The 17,582-nt window shown below is 38.4% G+C and overlaps 1 protein-coding gene across 2 annotated transcripts in view; it reads right to left on the reverse strand.

Moving 5' to 3' along the window:
• The window catches only part of MYH10 (myosin heavy chain 10), a 101,059-nt gene that overhangs the window by 19,525 nt on the left and 63,952 nt on the right, over nt 1-17,582 (reverse strand). For both annotated transcript variants that reach the window (XM_026861132.1, XM_026861133.1), the window contains 13 exons: nt 17,360-17,455; nt 13,248-13,366; nt 12,701-12,853; nt 12,143-12,316; nt 10,223-10,396; nt 8,399-8,513; nt 4,572-4,765; nt 4,193-4,314; nt 3,802-3,871; nt 3,539-3,699; nt 2,825-2,933; nt 2,611-2,742; nt 1,128-1,334 (listed from right to left, as the gene is read on the reverse strand). In XM_026861132.1, coding sequence (XP_026716933.1) covers nt 1,128-1,334; nt 2,611-2,742; nt 2,825-2,933; nt 3,539-3,699; nt 3,802-3,871; nt 4,193-4,314; nt 4,572-4,765; nt 8,399-8,513; nt 10,223-10,396; nt 12,143-12,316; nt 12,701-12,853; nt 13,248-13,366; nt 17,360-17,455 — 1,826 coding nt within the window. The remainder of the gene's footprint in view (nt 1-1,127; nt 1,335-2,610; nt 2,743-2,824; nt 2,934-3,538; nt 3,700-3,801; nt 3,872-4,192; nt 4,315-4,571; nt 4,766-8,398; nt 8,514-10,222; nt 10,397-12,142; nt 12,317-12,700; nt 12,854-13,247; nt 13,367-17,359; nt 17,456-17,582) is intronic.

Raw genomic sequence — 17,582 nt, forward strand, 5'->3', positions numbered from 1 at the left:
TTTGTGAAAATGATGTACTACTTTGAAAAGCAACCTGCCCTAACACACACTAAAAATGCATGTGCTTTGTTAGATTCATTTATAGTATTAGTGACTGGTAATGAAATTAAAGGCCACATGATACACATGGCATTTTTTATGCTCTGTATTTCAGCTTTGGCTGAAATATGCACTCTAGGAAACATACACTCGCTTCAGAGTTTTTCACCTTCCTAATACTGAACATAAAATAAAAAAATTCCACTTAATGACAACCACAGTAGATCGGGATTTATGTCAAGAGACTTCCTAGCATGCTACAGCTGAATATGATGTCTGGTGTCAAAGAGCAAGTGCCTAGGAAGACACACCACAGGAAACAGATCTCCTGATTTCAGTATGAATCTAGATCTCAATATGACAGCTGAAATGGTTCAGATACTGGCACAAATAGCTAGATATGATTAGAAAAGCAATACTGTACTGTGCTTCTATTCATTCGTGGTTTTAAATAAGATTCTCAGCAACACATGAATGGACACTTGTTAAAAGGCATCAAGAGCTGTGAGATATGGGCTTTATCTCCCCTTCAAGTGCCTTGAATATTTTGAAAGACAAGTTCTCAGGCATTCCCTCAGGTCCCCATAATTCAAATGGAAGCTTCTTAAATTATCTGATTTTCACAAAAAAAAGCTCAAGTATCTTGGAGGAGTTGTTACAGTTTCATAAAAGTCAAAGAAGGAATGTTCCTCAAGATATTCACTGGATTTGTCAAAAAGGAACATTTATCTTCCTAAGTTACATCATCCCCCATCAGCCTTTGTTCCTGTAAGAAAGCAGGTAAGCCCCATGCAGTCATTCCCAGTTCTTCCCCACCCAAAAGTGCTCAGTATCTTTAATACTCTGTCTGCATACACTATAGCTACCAACAGGGCATTTGGATTTTTTTTCTTCCCTCACATGCCTGGAGATCACAAGAAGATAAACACACTGAACACAGGAAGAGAAAAGAAACAAAAGTTGATTTTTTTCCACACATGGTGCTAAGCACCTAAATTCCTCCGTGCCATAGAGATGTTGAGGGAGCTTCCCCATCCTCAACTGTCCTGTTTGCATGCTTTTCCATTTCCAGTTACCAAGAAGTATACCTGAATATGGCCCTGCATTTTCTTTTTCTCATTCTGCAATATTTGGTTTCTTTCCTCTTCCTCCTCAACCCTGGACTCCAGATCATGGAGGATTTCTTCCAACTCTTGTTTTTTGGCAGCCAAGCGAGCCCTCATCTCCTCAGCTTCTGCAAAGAGCTCTGTCTCAGCCTGCAGCTGCTCTGCAAGAATGTTCTTCTCTTCTAGAAGCTGCAAATATACACAAAATGAGTAAAGCAGTAAGAATAACATTTCAAAGTCTCTCATGAGAGATTATATATATGCCAACTAGAATGTTACTTAAAGACCAACTTCTGTTACAGTTCTTGACTCCATCAACATCCAAACCCAAAGAATTTTATCAGGGGGCTTTATCAGCAGTCCACCAGCCTTCACAGTAGGGTTACAGCTATATTCACTCATCCCCCCAATTTCAGGAACAAATCCCACTGCACCTATTCCACCTGCCCTGTTCTACCAGCAGCAAAAAGATGAGAGGAGTGCCTGGACTGTTCCTTGCACTCATTCCTGCACAATGACAGAGCAATGCCATGGGTAGCTGGGCTGAAGCGACGCTTGGGAGTCACTGGAACACATTAATTCTTACTATGTAAACTTGACAACAGAACAGAATAGTTCCAGTTGGAGGGAACCTGCAACAATCTTCTAGTCCAACTGCCTGACCACTTTCAGGGCTGACCAAAAGTTAAAGCATATTAAGGGCATTGTTCAAATGCCTCAAACACTGACAGGCTTGGGGCAACAACCACCTCTCTAGGAAGCCTGTTCCAGTGTTCAAGCAATCTCTTGGGTAAAAAGTGTTTCCTAATATCTAGCCTGAACCTTCCCTGATCAGCACCTCCATCTCCATTTGCCCTTCTCAGGAAGCTGTAGAGAGCAATAAGGTCACCCTTCAGCCCACTCAAATCCAGTGTCCTTCAACACTCCTCACAGGCCACGCCTGCCAGCCCTCTCACCAACAGGAACCGATGCTCTGACCTTCTAGATATCCATCCCAGTTCTAGCATGTCTCAAAGTTACCACAGTGATAAATACATGTCTGTCTTCACTGACACTCTTTCAGCTCTTTATTAAAGTTACTTATCATAAATTCATTTTCCGTTTTGTCCAATAATTGTCATAATTGCTTCCCCACATCTTAAACAGAACATGCACACCACAGAAGTATCCCACCCTGAAAATGCATCTGAAAAGGAAAATGACACTGCTACTGAAGTTCTGTAAACTAGGAAAGGCCAAAATCAGTTTAGTTATGTTAACATGATGTTTCAGCATTCCTGGAGGAACGGCTCATGGTCTATCTTCCTATTCCAGATTTTAGCTGAGTGTGAAAGGCTTGCCTGATTCTCAGTGCTTTTGTTCTCCAGTGTCTACCCAACATGGTAGATGAGGTAAATGAGATAGATCAGATGGGATGTAGTGCAATTCACATGCTAGATATCAAAAACTGATATTGAAGACAAACCTGTTGATGTTTCCTTTCCATTTCCTCAAGTTCTGCCTCCACTTTTGTCTGTTTTTCTTTCACCTTCATTAGCTCCTCATCTTTGGCTTGAAGTTCTTCTTCTTGACGAGTGACCTGAAGAAGAGGCTTCACCTGTAAAGATTTGAAATGAACAAGTGAGAACCTGCATTCACATATTTACACAAGTCAGAGAAGGTCACAGACTATAACAAACCTTTGTGAAGACTCTCCACCACTGCCAGTGCCTAAGCTTTAAATATGCAGCACAATTCCTCTGCAGGATTTTCAGTGCACTCAGTTGCTGTTGTTTCTTTGCAAAGGCCCTGAAGAAGAAAGAGCAAAACATTGTGTTAAATACAGCCGATCATCTGTCTGTGTTTAATTTTAAGGTTACCCAGCCCTAGAACACTTGTAGACCATAAATAGGCTTATTTTTAAGTTTTGGTGACTACACTGATTTATGAACTCATTCCTTATACGAAGGGGCAGAGCAAGAACTAGATTCACCATTTTCAAAACTATAATTACAAACACTATTTGTTCTTACTCTTAACAGACTTTTTTCTTAAAAAGATAAAAAGTCAGGATGGATTAGATGCTGAACTGTCTCTTAATTTCAAGAAAGCAGCCTTCTAGAGTACCTCTCAGGATCCTCCTGCTCCACTGGACAAGACAGTTTTGGAGCCACTAGCTATACCATAAACAACTGCATGTATCAAAGGCAATATTAAGTAAAGGAGATACTGTTAAGGAATGAAGGTGTACGTTCTTATTAGGTAAAAATTCACCTAATACCCTGAATACAGGTACAGTTTATCAGGCAACACACTTTAAGAAAATCTCTCCTCAAGTGGAAGCTTTAATGCACATTTCCCTGTCAAAGAGACAAGATGACCACAAGACGACGAAATTGTAAGAGCACACATACTTCCTAGCCAGGTATCCTCTACAGACTGCCTGGAAGAAGATGATAATGTCTGTGATCTTCAGATCTCTTTCTTCTTCTAAGTGTGCCAAGACACCAGCTCGGAAAAAGATCTTGCTCTGTCCAATTCTGTATAAGTTGGGGTCCAGCTCTAAGGCTCTGATCTAAATGGACAGGAAAGCAGTTGAGTTTTTTTATATCAAGAAAACAACAACTTTTGTTTCAACTTTCCAATGTTTTAACAATATTTAGGTAGAAACACTTACCATACGCTCACAGGCTTGCTTACCATCCATGAAACCTTTTGGAATTGCATTGGGAGTAAGGATCTCATACCTTTAAGTCAAATGAAAATACACCTTTACATTCGACAATAAGCTACATTATTACGAACCCAAAGATATAGTTACCAAGAGCATGGCTAAGGAATTTCTCCAGAAAGTTTTTCCCACAGTCCATTTTAGATTGTTCCCCCTTCCCTATTGTCTTTAGAATAAACTTGCAGTATTTAACTACTTCAAGTTCAAGCCCCTTCAAGACCTCACACTTGTTTTGTATTTTCTTCCAGTTGGGTTGGGAAAGAGGGTTGGGGATGTCTTCAAATATTAAATAAGGAACTTTATCTCAAAAAAATAAAAAAACTGTTCTTGCTGTTACCTCTGTCTAAATTCCTGGAACACTATCCTGTTTGGAAATCCTTGTCGACAAATCCTTATTCCTTCCAAAACACCATTGCAGCGAAGCTGATCTAGAACCAGATGTGGATCCAATTTTCCAGCCTGGACAAACAAAGCAAGCATGTTTTTTAGTCTCAATCTGCATTAATGAAAAACTGAAGGTTAAGTTTTTCAGGCTACTCTCTACAAAGTCAACTGTCTAAATAAGGGGATGTGCAGGGGATACTAAGAAGATATTTGATCAGTGTGAAAGTTTTCTGAAACCTGGCTTATGATTTCAAAAGGAAGACACAGTCAGCATACATAACTTAAAATGCATGTAAAGGCTCTAATAAACAGGAGTGGCCTGTAGTACATACTCTCTTTTCATGATTTGGAATGATGCAGCGAACAAAGTTGGGATTAGTGTTTCGGAGCGTTGCCATCAGCTTGGTGAGAGATTCTTTGTACAGTTGGCCAACAGTGCGAAACATGCCCTTCTTGGTCTTGTACGCAGAGCCAAAAGCTGTCTCTGTTATTCCAGTGACCTGATCCAGACCCACAATACGATCCACTGGAAGGACAAGAGAAAATAATTAAGTGGACTTTAATATTTGTCAGGTATAAAAATAGGCAGAAAAAGGAGCAACAGTGCAGCAGCAGAAGCTTTGCGGAACAAATGACAGAAGGTGCCATCGGTAGGGCAAGGCAGTCAGCATGTACTAGGGACGCTGTGCAGAAGCAGTGGAACCAAAAGCCACAAACTTATACAGCAGAATAGTGTAGCTTTAGTAGGTACAGACTAAAATATCCAGCTCTTTACTTGCAGTTCTACATGACCAGTAAAGCCATTTTCTTTAAGTTAACTTTTAAGTGATAGAAAGCTGCCTGGAAACTGGCAATTATTTGAAATCTTACAATGCAAAGTATTTCTGGGTTGAACATTTGGAATCAGATATCTGTGCATATTTGCATAAAATGAAGAGTCACTTGTAATTATAAAGATTAAGTCTGAGTTTCGTTGAATATTCAAAAGTGTTCTGAAAGCATAACTATTTACAGAAGAGTTGGAAATAGTGTTATTTCAGTGACAAGAGGGGAAAAAAAAAGTATCTGCCAGACTTCTGCTAGTCTGCTATTTTGAAGAATTCTTCTGAGTTTTATATACAACTGCAAAGACCTCCCTAGCCAAAAGACAAGTTTTAAGCAGCAAAACTGCACACCACAGCACTCTAACATTGCCATAAAGCATCAGAATAGAGGTGTTTTGGGGGGTTTTTTTGAACATTTTGGGTAAGGATCTCTGTGGTTTCTTCCTCAGAAGCACAAATTAGAAATCTGACTGCCATCATTAAAACTTTTAGGCCAAAAACACAAACATGATTCCATGTGCATGTTAACAATTATTTAAACAGCTCACTAAAAAATACACAGGTGGCTTAGGACTTTAACAATTATAGCTGGCATTTCTTAGTACTGAGCCAATACACAGCATGTATCAGTGTGAAATCCATGAAATCCAAGCTGGCCAGCAGAAAGAAGCAACTATATGTAGGCTACAATCTTGTGAAGTTATCTTCACATTCATCCAGACCAAAGCAGAGGCAATTATGCTTTGCTACCAGAATTAGTTTCATATATTACAAATAAGTGACAATAGGGTTGGTTTTTGTTGTGGGTTTTTTTTGTTTTGTGGTTTTTTGTTTGTTTGGTTTTTTTTTTTCATACTTTCAACTAGTTTTCAAAGGTCTATAAAAAAAAAGAAAATTAAAATCAGAAAAATACGGGGCAACAATTTTGAATAATCACTGGTAAGTCTTGCATGTAGTACAGAGCAGAGCCCAGATCCTCCACACAGTTTTGATCACAAGAATCTAAGCAGCTTATTAAAGTTACAAGAGTAAGAAGGTGGTACATTGGTTATAAGATCATATCCCAAATATTTACTTTGAATCAGAATTCAGTTCTAAACCAGAAGTGGGATAGAGATTACTGGAAATCAGTCTTACAAAGGATAAACATAACAGTTTGTAAATATTAAAAACATGCACCCACCAGACACCACTAACAACTAGACACCATTCAGCTTGTTTGGCCTCATACTTTTTAAAATTTTGTAAACATATCTGATAATCATGCATCTTTGGCTTTGCTTTCCTCTGTCCTCCAACTATAACCTAGTTATTCATATTTCAAAGAGGATTATTAAATGTAAGCCTTCTCTATAGGTTAAGAACAGTCACTGAACAGCACGACTGGACAATCATCCATTGACTAAAGCCTCTGAAGTCAAACCCTCTAGTAATTACTTTAGGAAACACCACTAGGTTCCTCAAGTATGTGATGTATCATGAGTAATAGAAGATAAACCCAAGCAAAGATCAGAAGTCTGAAGGCACAACCTTCATATACGCATATTTATCAACTTGGGGAGAGTAATACAAGAAGAATGAGGAAAAGGTTGGATGAAATATCTAAAGCGTCTTCAAAAAGACATTTCAAATAAGTAGATTTGTTGATTTCTTGATACCCCAAAACACGTGTGCAGCTTCTACAAAGGGAAATAATAAAGTTCAGAGGTTTTTATATAGAAGAACAATTCCAACAAGTCTGGAAGAAGCTTATTTCACTTACTACCCCCACTAAAACTGCAGCACTCATTCTGACACTTCAATATATTCTTCAGCTCTCCCCGCAAAAGAATACATCCACATTCTAAAACATTCCAAAGCTTCGTCAATGTTGGACTGCAGAAAGAAGCTTGATAGTGTTACAAAGCTTATACATTCTCTCAAATGCTTGGGGCTCCCAGAATTACCACTTAAGCAATTCTGTATCTCAACATGGAACTAGGAAGCAACAAACCTTTTGATCCGCAATGCTTAAATGCAATGCATAAAATACAGATGCTATATGTATGCAGCAGCAACTCAATAGGTATGCACTCAGAGACCATTTGCCTTGTGGAGGTATACCTAAGTTTAGCATGAAATGAAAAGTTCATGCAAGCCTACGAGCAAAAATGGTTTTCCTGTAGATACAACAGCCCTGCCTTTAGTAGGCCTACTGTTTTTATATCCATTCACCTGGTGGATCATGAAGACCAGTAATATTGTCATAGAAACAGGCTCTCTGAATATTCTGAATCTCTAAGGCAGAGAAACAGCAAAAACAAAGACAGAAGAGCAGATATACAAGACACTTCAGTTAGTATACAGAACAGGTTTATCAATTGCAAACAGACTTAACTGTGCTACAAAAGCAATCAGGCCACAACATACTCCATGCACATTTCAATTATCTGTGGAAGCAGGTTTTGAATATTTGGACCAAAAAACACTTTTGCTTCTGTGTGTGTACTCAAAAGGGAAGGAGTAGATCCCCAATCAAAAAGTTCTTTATATATTCATTAAAACTGCTCTCTGTAGCTGAACCAAGGAAGAGGGAAACTCAGTATTAACCTATTGCATCATCTGTATCACAAGCTTAATTGCCTCCTTGAATAAGAAACTATAGGATTTGTATACTGTGACATGTAAATATACTCTAATTAATATACTGTGACACTAAAAATTAGAACAGAAAAGTCCCTGATAAGTATTTATTTGGCTATTTCTGCTTCTTGGAGTAGTTTGGTAAAAATGTTGATGAGTACTTTCAGCTGATGTGAAGGTAAACTAGCTAATGAACAATGCACAGTTAAAATAGGAATACATTGTATATTATTTTAATATGCAATATCTAAGCACTAGTATGGCTGTTAATGAATTTTATTTTAGAATATGCAGATTTTTGGGATATCACCCACCACTGCACATGAAACAACTGTGCTAGTGCTCACATTTTATTAACAGCAAGAACCATTACAGCTCTTTATATTCAGGACTCCACTGCAGCAAATCCAACTAAGAGTCCTGGACAAGATTCTACATGAAATTTGACATAGGGTAATAAGTATTACAGTAAGTGAATCAGTTCAAGTAATGAACATGAGAAGCGGCTACTCAGAAATGGCACATGTGCAAGGGACCATAGGTGCAACCCAGATTCCTTGTTGTACTTCTGGTGCTAAACAAGAGAGAAAGTGCTGTAGATATTTACAATGTAGAGGTGAAGGGTGATTTGGGAGCAGGCACAAAAAACCCCAAACTCATCCAACAAGGTAAAACTTGCTAACAACTAGTGTGCTCACAACATGATCTCTTACCATCCTTCCAAAGCTCTGCAACAAATTTGTCAGAAGACTGGTGCAACAGTGTGGCCACATTGTCATTCAGGGGATCCATATTCTTCATTAGCCACTCATCTGCCTTGTAGTCTACCTGCAGAGCAGCCAAGTTGCACATGATCAGATAAGCTCCCAGCTTTAGGTTCAAATCATAAAAAAAAAGCTTTCAGAATACTATACTGATGTTTCTTCCTATTGTCTTCTTCATACTTGCTTGTTGTGTTACTTGTGCCTCCTTAGAACAAAGTACCACAAAAAGTTATTATTCTTTTGGAAAAGTAAATGAGAGCTTTCTTAAAAATTTAGCAATCTAACTTTTGCTTACTAATAGCTGGTATACATTTTCAGCCTCGTGTTATTGCCAAAATAAGGCTTTATTGTTCACTGTGAAGTTGTAAAAAGAACTCTATTATAGAACCTAATTACTTTATCTAAATTACTAGAGAGTAAATTAAGGATGTGCTGCAGCACGAATTTTTTTTTAATTTCACTATAGCTGTTATACTTAAAACACTTTGTTCTATAAAGAAAACAAAGCTCAAGAGAACCTATTCTGTGGTGTGCAATTAAAACTTTAGCTCAGCAGTTGAAACTCAATGCTACCAACATGTGTTTCATCCCAACCCAAAAGAGAGCCCTAAAATTCCATAAGCCCAGTAAAACCTCTATATAGACTAGCACGTTTTTGATTCAGCCGAACCAAGAGTCCTCTGCTTTTTTAAATAAGGGGTTTGGAAGGAAAGGCACCTTTAAATGCTTCCAGCATCCAAAACCAAGTAGAGTGTTATCATAATACTTCTTGCAAGAAAATCTATTTTATGAATTATTTCAGTTTTGAAGGAATACACATGCTGATCAAAAACTGAAAAATGCCTTCTGTCTGAGGAAGAGATGCAGTGCCAGTATCCCAGGAATGCCCACTCAGTTTGGCAGAATTAAACCATTCTTCAGAACAATTACTTCCTGGTAGTCAGGCACCAAGCTGTTTCACTTCATTTTGATTACCTAAAGGCAACCTATTATGAACTGCAGAACAATGATGATTTCATAATGTTTTAAATATTGATACAATAAAATGTATCATTTCTTTATTTCACTTTTTGCCACAGTTACCTAGTTGGCACTACTGGCATTAACAAATAGATAACAACAAGCCATTAGTACTTTAAAGGAAAATTGAAAGATAGCTTTTAATCATTTGCACAACTTGTTTCTTTTAAGTATCAGGGCAAAAACTCATACTAGGATTAAGTTTTAACTATTTATGAAACTAATTACAAAGCACAGCCTTTGCGGATCCTTCATGATCACTAAGTACAAGAATCACTGTTATTTCATGGATATGTTCACAATCCACTTGAGCTCTGTCCCCCTCAGCAGGTGGCTGAAGATTGAACTATCAGTAAAAATGAAAAAAAATATCAGCTTCCCTACAAAAGGGGATACACAGAAAGTTTTATGTGAACTGAGGAGATAAAAGATAGTACTGACACAGCCCTACTATTATCCTGGAAATACAGATATTCAGAAGAGATTCCTTTCAATAAAGTCCTGAAAAAACACTCACCTGTAAGACCTTGCAACAAAATCAAAGGGAACTCAAATATTTGCTTAATTTATATTAATTTCTATTTTTCAGTTCTATTTGGTAACACAAGTTCCATCCCAGCTCTCCTTAATATGTTCAAGAAATTTAAAGAAGGCCACCCTCCTGCACAAGTGTTTCTAGAGCTGTTATCTATACTGAATAGTACTTTCTCAAACCCAACATTTATAACCAAGTATTTAACATTTAACCCTTACCTTCCCTGCATAGTGAATAATGCAGAAGTCTGCTTTGTCCTTTAGCTGTCTTGGCTTTTGGAACTTGGAGTGGGTTCCTTGCTCTTGGACCAATTTTTCCACAAATGTCTTGTCAGTAGCTTTAGGGAACCAGCATTCTTCATCCAGTAATGCCAACACACCAGGAGGATTTGCCTGTAATTCAGATTAAATGCAACTGATTTTTTTTTTTTTTTTTTTTTTTTTTCTAAACTGATTCAAATTTAATTTATATTAAAACAAGCTGTGGGGGAGTCCAGTCCAATGAAGGACATAACTGGTTCAAACAAATTCATTCCAATGTATAGAGAGTCAGGCATGACTGACCTGATCTAGTGCTGCCTAGAGCCTTGCTTTGAGCAGAGACTGGAATAGATAATCTCCAGAGTTGCCATCTAAAAATTTCTGTGACACGTACATTATACACAGCAGCTCATCCACATTTCCACAGTAGTTAATGTCATGCTTTAATGTGGGCTAAACTCAAGACAATTATCCCTCCCAGCCACTCGATACTACTGTGGCAGCCACCAAGCCTTCCCTTGCCAAGCCCTGCATTGATATCCAGTACCAGCATCCAAAGGGATTCAGCAGGCTCCATTTGAGCAGCCAGCATAGTTTTCTATACTCCCTCTCCTCCTTCCATAATTTAAGTACTCCATTTGAAGGCTTGTGTATTTTTAAAATGAAGTAGGGAACAACCAGTGTCTGTATTTTACAGCTGTAGAATTGTTTAAAAGGATTATTTTCCTTAGAGGAGAGGCTGATGCACAGAGGAAGACAATGGAGAAAAAAAAGGGGGTTTATAATACAATGTAAGGGGATTTACACTTTAAAAGTTTCCACTGAATGTAAAGTTTACACATTTGAAGAGAGATGTTTCTATATGCCTACTACATGGCATCACATTTATGGAACAATTATGAAAGTATTGACATCTGCTTTTCAAAAAAAAAAAAATCAAGTAACTTGATGTATTTTAGGATATTCTCCTAAACATCTGCATACAGCAAGCACTTACCCCATGAGGGTTTTTGGCAGGGATTTTACCTTCCAAGGAGGCAGAACCTTCTGGACTTCCACACAAAGTACAAACCTTTGATAACTGAAACAATATTTCCCTTTTCCTACTCTAAATAAAAACAAGAACATAGCTCATGGGCTTTTCAGCTCTTCAGGAGCATGGCATCATTGGCAGCTTATGTGTATTCTAGAATACACACATAGAAATGTACAGAGTAGTAACTGCAATGCCCTAGGTTTAATTTAAAAGGTCAAAATCATTTTGACAGCATAGTTCTGAGGCATGAAGAATGATAACTTTCAGGAATGATGATCTCTGTTGTCCCCCAACTGGTCCTCCTGCTCTATGAAGCCCTCTTCAGCTTTAATATTTTAAGCAACCAGAAAAAAAAAAGTTAAAAAGCACAGTGATTAAAGCCACCTTTAAGATACTGTTTTCCTATTTGTAAGGCAAATTTATGCAGAAAACTCTACCCTAAAAGAAGTCTCAGGAATTTTGCTACTGATCACAAATGAAAAAAAGTTTGCCGTTAAGTCTAGAAAAGCTTTCTGAGCCACCACTCTACAGCTCCTGTAACACAATGGCATGGTTTAATATGAATGCAACAGGATTAAGTACTTCATTAGTACTATGGAAAAAAGTATAAAAATAGTAGTTTAGCTCAGCATTCTACTGTAACATCAGGGCAAAATCCTGTGAGGATAAATCCTTTTACTAGTTCACAGTATTTTAGACTTTGGACTTCAGCATTCAAGTTAACTCTCTTTGTGACAGCACCACAATAAATGCCTGTACAGTCTTAAAATTTGCAGGCAGTAAAATACAAACTCAGAAGGCTAACCTCTTCTCCTCAGAGCATTATTAACGCACAAACTTACAGGTCTTTCGATTAAGTCAATGCAAGGCTGCAGATCCAGTCCAAAGTCAATGAAATTCCACTCTATGCCCTCTCGCTGGTACTCCTCTTGCTCCAGGATAAACATTGTGTGGTTAAATAACTGCTGAAGCTTCTCATTGGTGTAGTTAATGCAGAGCTGCTCAAAGGAGTTCAGCTACAAGAATAACATTAGCAAGCAAGAATAATTCAGTGACAGGATTTATCATATATCTGAAAGTCGAAAATTTGACCTTACAAACTCTGCAACACAAATATAACATAAAGAAAATTAGAAAATACATTATACAAGTCTCTTATGTTCCCTGTTATATATAATTAAACTAATAACTAATATGAAAAATATCATATATAAAAGAACAATTTGGACTAAAGTATGACCTTTTAGCACTGTAATTTAGTATTGTCAAGCCATTTGCATGCTACAAAACAAAAACCCTCCTGAAGCCTTGGAATACCACGCATTAAGTGACTCTACAGTTAGTCCTGAACACACAATAAAAGCGAAAACGAAAGTCTGATTATCCGTATTTTGAAGTACCTCAAAGATTTCAAATCCAGCAATATCCAGAATTCCAATAAAAGACGCTCCCTGTCGTTTGGTCCTGTCCAAAGCTTTATTAATGCGGTGAACAAGCCAGCGGAAGAGGCGTTCATAGGTGGCCTTTGCCAAAGCTTCCACTGCAAAGTCTGCCTGAAAATCCAAACAGGAAAGTTTATTTACCCTGGAGAAGTCATCAAAAGAACACACAGATGTTATCACACATAACTAAGTAACAGGAGAAGTTTAATGGAGTTAATACCACTGAGGAATGAAAACAAGCAGCAGAATATGTAGTTTGATTAATGTTATGAAAAACTTGTTTTTAAACTGTTCCATAAAAAAACAAAAGCTCTCTGCATGTTTGATACATACAACAATGACATTAAAAGATGAAACCAGCAGAAGGTCAAGGAAAGGGAAAGGTTTTTTCTACTCTACCATTGATTTTTACCAGTGGCAGTACACACGTAACCCAATTTTCCTTATTAAGAGCTAATTAGGATGAGGTACAGTTTCACTACATCTTTAAAGCACCAAAACTTACTTGCTCTTTGGTCTGGGCTTTCTGAACGTAGTCTCTGCCAACTTTGATGCGCGGTGTCAGTATGGCCCGGGTGAACTCCATTACGTTCATTCCCAGCAGATGGCAGAGTTTCTGTGCGACTGGAGATCAAAGTAATAAACGGAAGCACTTAAATCCTCCACCTTCCACAGCAGCTAGCAACACCGGAGAAACAAGCTACTGACAAAGGCAGCCATGTGCCAGCTTAGAAGTTGCACTGCCATTCCAAACAGCAGCTCGGGAGGTACCCTCGTGTCCCGTGGATGGATGTACCCCAGCACACAGCCTGCATCCGCAGGGCCTCCAGCGCAAGGCTGATGGATGTCTCTACAGAGGTAGAGTGCTGAATGTCCTTAGAGGACTGCAGAACACACTAGATTTGATGAAATTACAGGGAGGTCACTTAACAGCCCATAGCCCACGCACAAGTGTTCATTTTGTTACTTTAAGAGGGAACATCCATTTTCTCATCTCCAGAAGAAAGGACAGTATGAGGACATCACACATTAACTCTCCATCATACTAGGCTGCTTAACAACTGTGTTCCCCTTCAGGCAGGTATGCCAGTGTAATGCTGCTATTACAGGCTACATCAAAATACATTGTTTAAACAATTTAAAGCATGGGTTTATAATATTTTATTATTAACAGCAACACAAGCAACAGCTCACATTAGACAGCATGAACTCTCCTGGTGTCATGTTCATTATTTGAAATAATGTGTTACCCACACCATCATCAGCTAGTGCACTAGTGTGGCCAGCAGGGACAGGGAAGGGATCTGAGCCCTGTGCTCGGCACTGGGGAGGCCGCCCCTCGGTGAGTGGGTTCAGTTTTGGGCCCCTCACCCCAAAAAGGCCATTGAATGACTCGAGCGTGGCCAGAGAAGGGCAACGGAGCTGGGGCAGGGTCTGGAGCACAGGTCTGCTGGGGAGCAGCTGAGGGAACTGGGGGGGTTCAGTCTGGAGAAGAGGAGGCTGAGGGGAGACCTCCTGGCCCTCTGCAACTCCCTGCCAGGAGGGGGCAGAGAGGGGGGATGAGTCTCTGGAGCCAAGGAGCCAGCGCCAGGCCCCGAGGGAATGGCCTCAAGCTGCCCAGGGCAGGGTCAGGCTGGCTCTGAGGAAGGATTTCTGTGCAGAAGGGGCTGTTGGGCGTTGGAATGGGCTGCCCAGGGCAGGGGGGGAGTCCCCATCCCTGGAGGGGTTGAAGAGTCGGGCTGAGCCAGCGCTGAGGGATCTGGGGGAGTTGGGAACTGTCAGTGCTAGGCTAATGGTTGGACTAGATAATATTCAAGGTCCTTTCCAACCTAGTTGATTCTGTGATCATTACATATTACTGCTACAATCCCTTTTTCTAAATCAATGTTCCAGTAGGTTGTGTTTATGATTCCATACTTCTAAAAATGAAAGTGACATTATAAAGGTATTTTTAGGTCTGGGTAAGTGTTGCCCTTTAGCAGGAAGCCCTTCAAACTACCAAGTATTTTAACCCCTTAACTTCGTAATTGACAGCTCATTGTTTCACTGTCAAAATGAAAAAAAGCTATTTTTACAAATCATCATTGGAAAATAGATTTTAATACCAAGATATTAAAAGCAGAGGAAGCTCTTTTTTTTTTTTTTCTTCCTGGTTTTAAAAACTTGTTCTTAATGATGAGATTCTCTGTCTGGCTTCATATTCATTGCAAGGGTTCACGAATCAACACACAACTTAATCAGTGAAATTAGGGTAGCATCTCAAATTGAGCACTCCTTTGACTTTAGCTACATGCAGGAGCATTTCTGTGCTTTGAGTATAAAAATGCACATCATAAAATTTGACACCTAAGGTTGTAAGTAGCAAATGCTGTCAGGATCTTTAAAAAAGAAGAAAACAAGAACTTGAAAATATTAGTTAACTATGAGCACCAGCTTGGTACTGTGATTAACAGATACTATATACAGAATATTATAGTTTTTAAGGGACACAGGTTTTCCCCCCCCATGTTGTACTCCAAACACTACACTCAGCTCCTTTTTCATGAAATGTAAGATGGAATTTATTGTCCCTGATTTTCCAGTTTGTAGTAAAACATAGCTTAGGTAACAATAAACCATAGTAGAGGTAATACTAAAAAATCACTTTTGAGTCGGACACTGGAGGAAGTTGTAGCCAACATTTCAGAGGTTTGACTGAAGGAAATAAAATCATTTTCAAGTCAAAGTTCTATCATTTCTAAGTGTAGGACTGGTTCACACTATTTCAGCTTGATTAATCTTGCACTTTAAAAAAAGCATAATTCATCTTGTTTGCTTATAACTGAGGAAGTCCCTTTTAAACGGTGAGATTGTATAGAAAGCCCTGACTGTCCTGACTTCTATTTTATTGCTGTTGGGTTTTGGATATAAAATTCTGAATTATTAGACAGCAAGAGATACTGAAAAGCTCGTGAGGTTGTTTGTGAATCTCTGCCCTTTCTGCTGAAAGATGTCTTCCAAATCTGGCAAGCATGAAAGGATTCTTTAAATACAGCTTCTTCCTTATCTTCATCCATGAAGGCTATGTGGTTTTCTTGACATCTCTTATCTATACATGAAACTGGTATTTTTTTAATTTGTATTTATTAACTACAGGGTAGAATTTTCTTTCCATATTTTTTTAAAATCCCTGTTGTCCAGGTTCACACCTCCACTATCCACATAAATTCCTTTCCATCTATGGAGACACTAACCTGACCTATTGCAGACACATACCTCTAAATGAGATCAATCACTATAAAGACATACTTAATTCTCTGGAGGACAATTACAGTGAGATGTGACAGTACAGATGACATGGGAGAGATTGATTTCACTCGGTGTCTTCAGAAAGATACAAAGGCCACATAACCAAAGTAATTTTTAAATATAAGAGAAATATGCTTTAACTATGATCTGATCTTTTCAGAATCTTTGCTTTATAATTCAGAATTTTGCAACAATATTATAAATACCCAACTATCAATATATTTATATCCAATATTACAATTCAGAATGCTATGCCCAAAACCCAAAGGTAATATAAAAATCAAGGTAGTAAGGAAGTAATAAGCATCTGTATCTTTCTACATCATACCTGAATGGACAGGTGTGTCCAAAGTGACTCAGGTGAGTTGCCTAAGCTGGCACTCAAAGTCTAAAAAACTGATCCCTCAACCCAACCTTTTTTTCCTCACTGCAAAACTTGAGGTGCCAACTGCCAGCTAAATGTCAAGTCAATGACTACTGAACTTGAATTCACACCTGCTTGCTAGACTACTTTGGGTAGCAGGCCACTGCCCTGGGAAATTACAAAAATTTTGGACACTGCAAGCAACCTACATGCACAGCAATTTAGGACAATTATGAAATGAGGCACAGACAAGAATTTGAGTCATGCATGTGCAGCAGGTCCTCTGAATGATGTGTTTTGCTGCTCTTTTCACTGAAGTCAGTTCTCAAAGCTGACTTTCCGTGAGACCATTTAAAAGGCTGGTACTGAAGTACTAAATTAAAAACCCAAGATCTGTGTCAGCAGCTATCTTTTTTTTGTGAAGAAATATAATCCTGAGAATGCTGATCACGTTACAGGTACTAACTAATAAATTACATGTTAGTCATGCTACCATGCCACTTCAGAAATCAGATTTTTCTAAATACAGCATTTTTATGTTCAGCCATTTCACTATGGAAGTTGTGCTTGGCTTCCAGGGCTCTTATCATTGGCAAGAAAACGGCTGTCAAGAACCAAAGAAAACAAACGGATTTAAGCATGCACTTTTTCCTAATGATTAAGTCTTTGTAGATAGCAATAAACAAGACTACAACTGAAATACTTGTTCAAAGTTTAGAAGCAATGTAAACAGAATAAATTCTGTTGATGGATACTTAAATTTGTCTGCATTACAAGAAAGAAAGAGAAGAGTTTTAATAATTGCCCGTTGGTTACTACCACAACAGTCATGGCCTCTTTTTGGCACAGAATGCTATCAAGGAAGCTCAGAAGACTGCTCTGTACTTTTAAAGATATGCACTAAACAAACGCAGGAAGAAAACTACAGTTCAAGTTAGACAGCCATAAAAATGTGATCAACTCACCAGTATTCTCTGGCATAGAAGCTTGATCAGTATTTCTCTCCTTCTTAAAGGAAATATTTCCAAATTGTAGCACTGAAGACACCACTTTCAGCATTGCTGTGTTAACAAAAGACATATGCAAGAGTTTAATTGAAGAGGGCTCAGCTTAAATTTTTCTTGATACTTGTGTCACACTCCAAATTCAAAGAATTAATCAAGAAAGGAAATAAATTTTGTACTGTAC

This window comes from Athene cunicularia (genome assembly GCF_003259725.1).
Source record: "Athene cunicularia isolate RWA chromosome 18 unlocalized genomic scaffold, athCun1 chr18_part1, whole genome shotgun sequence".
In the NCBI taxonomy this organism is placed as follows: domain Eukaryota; kingdom Metazoa; phylum Chordata; class Aves; order Strigiformes; family Strigidae; genus Athene; species Athene cunicularia.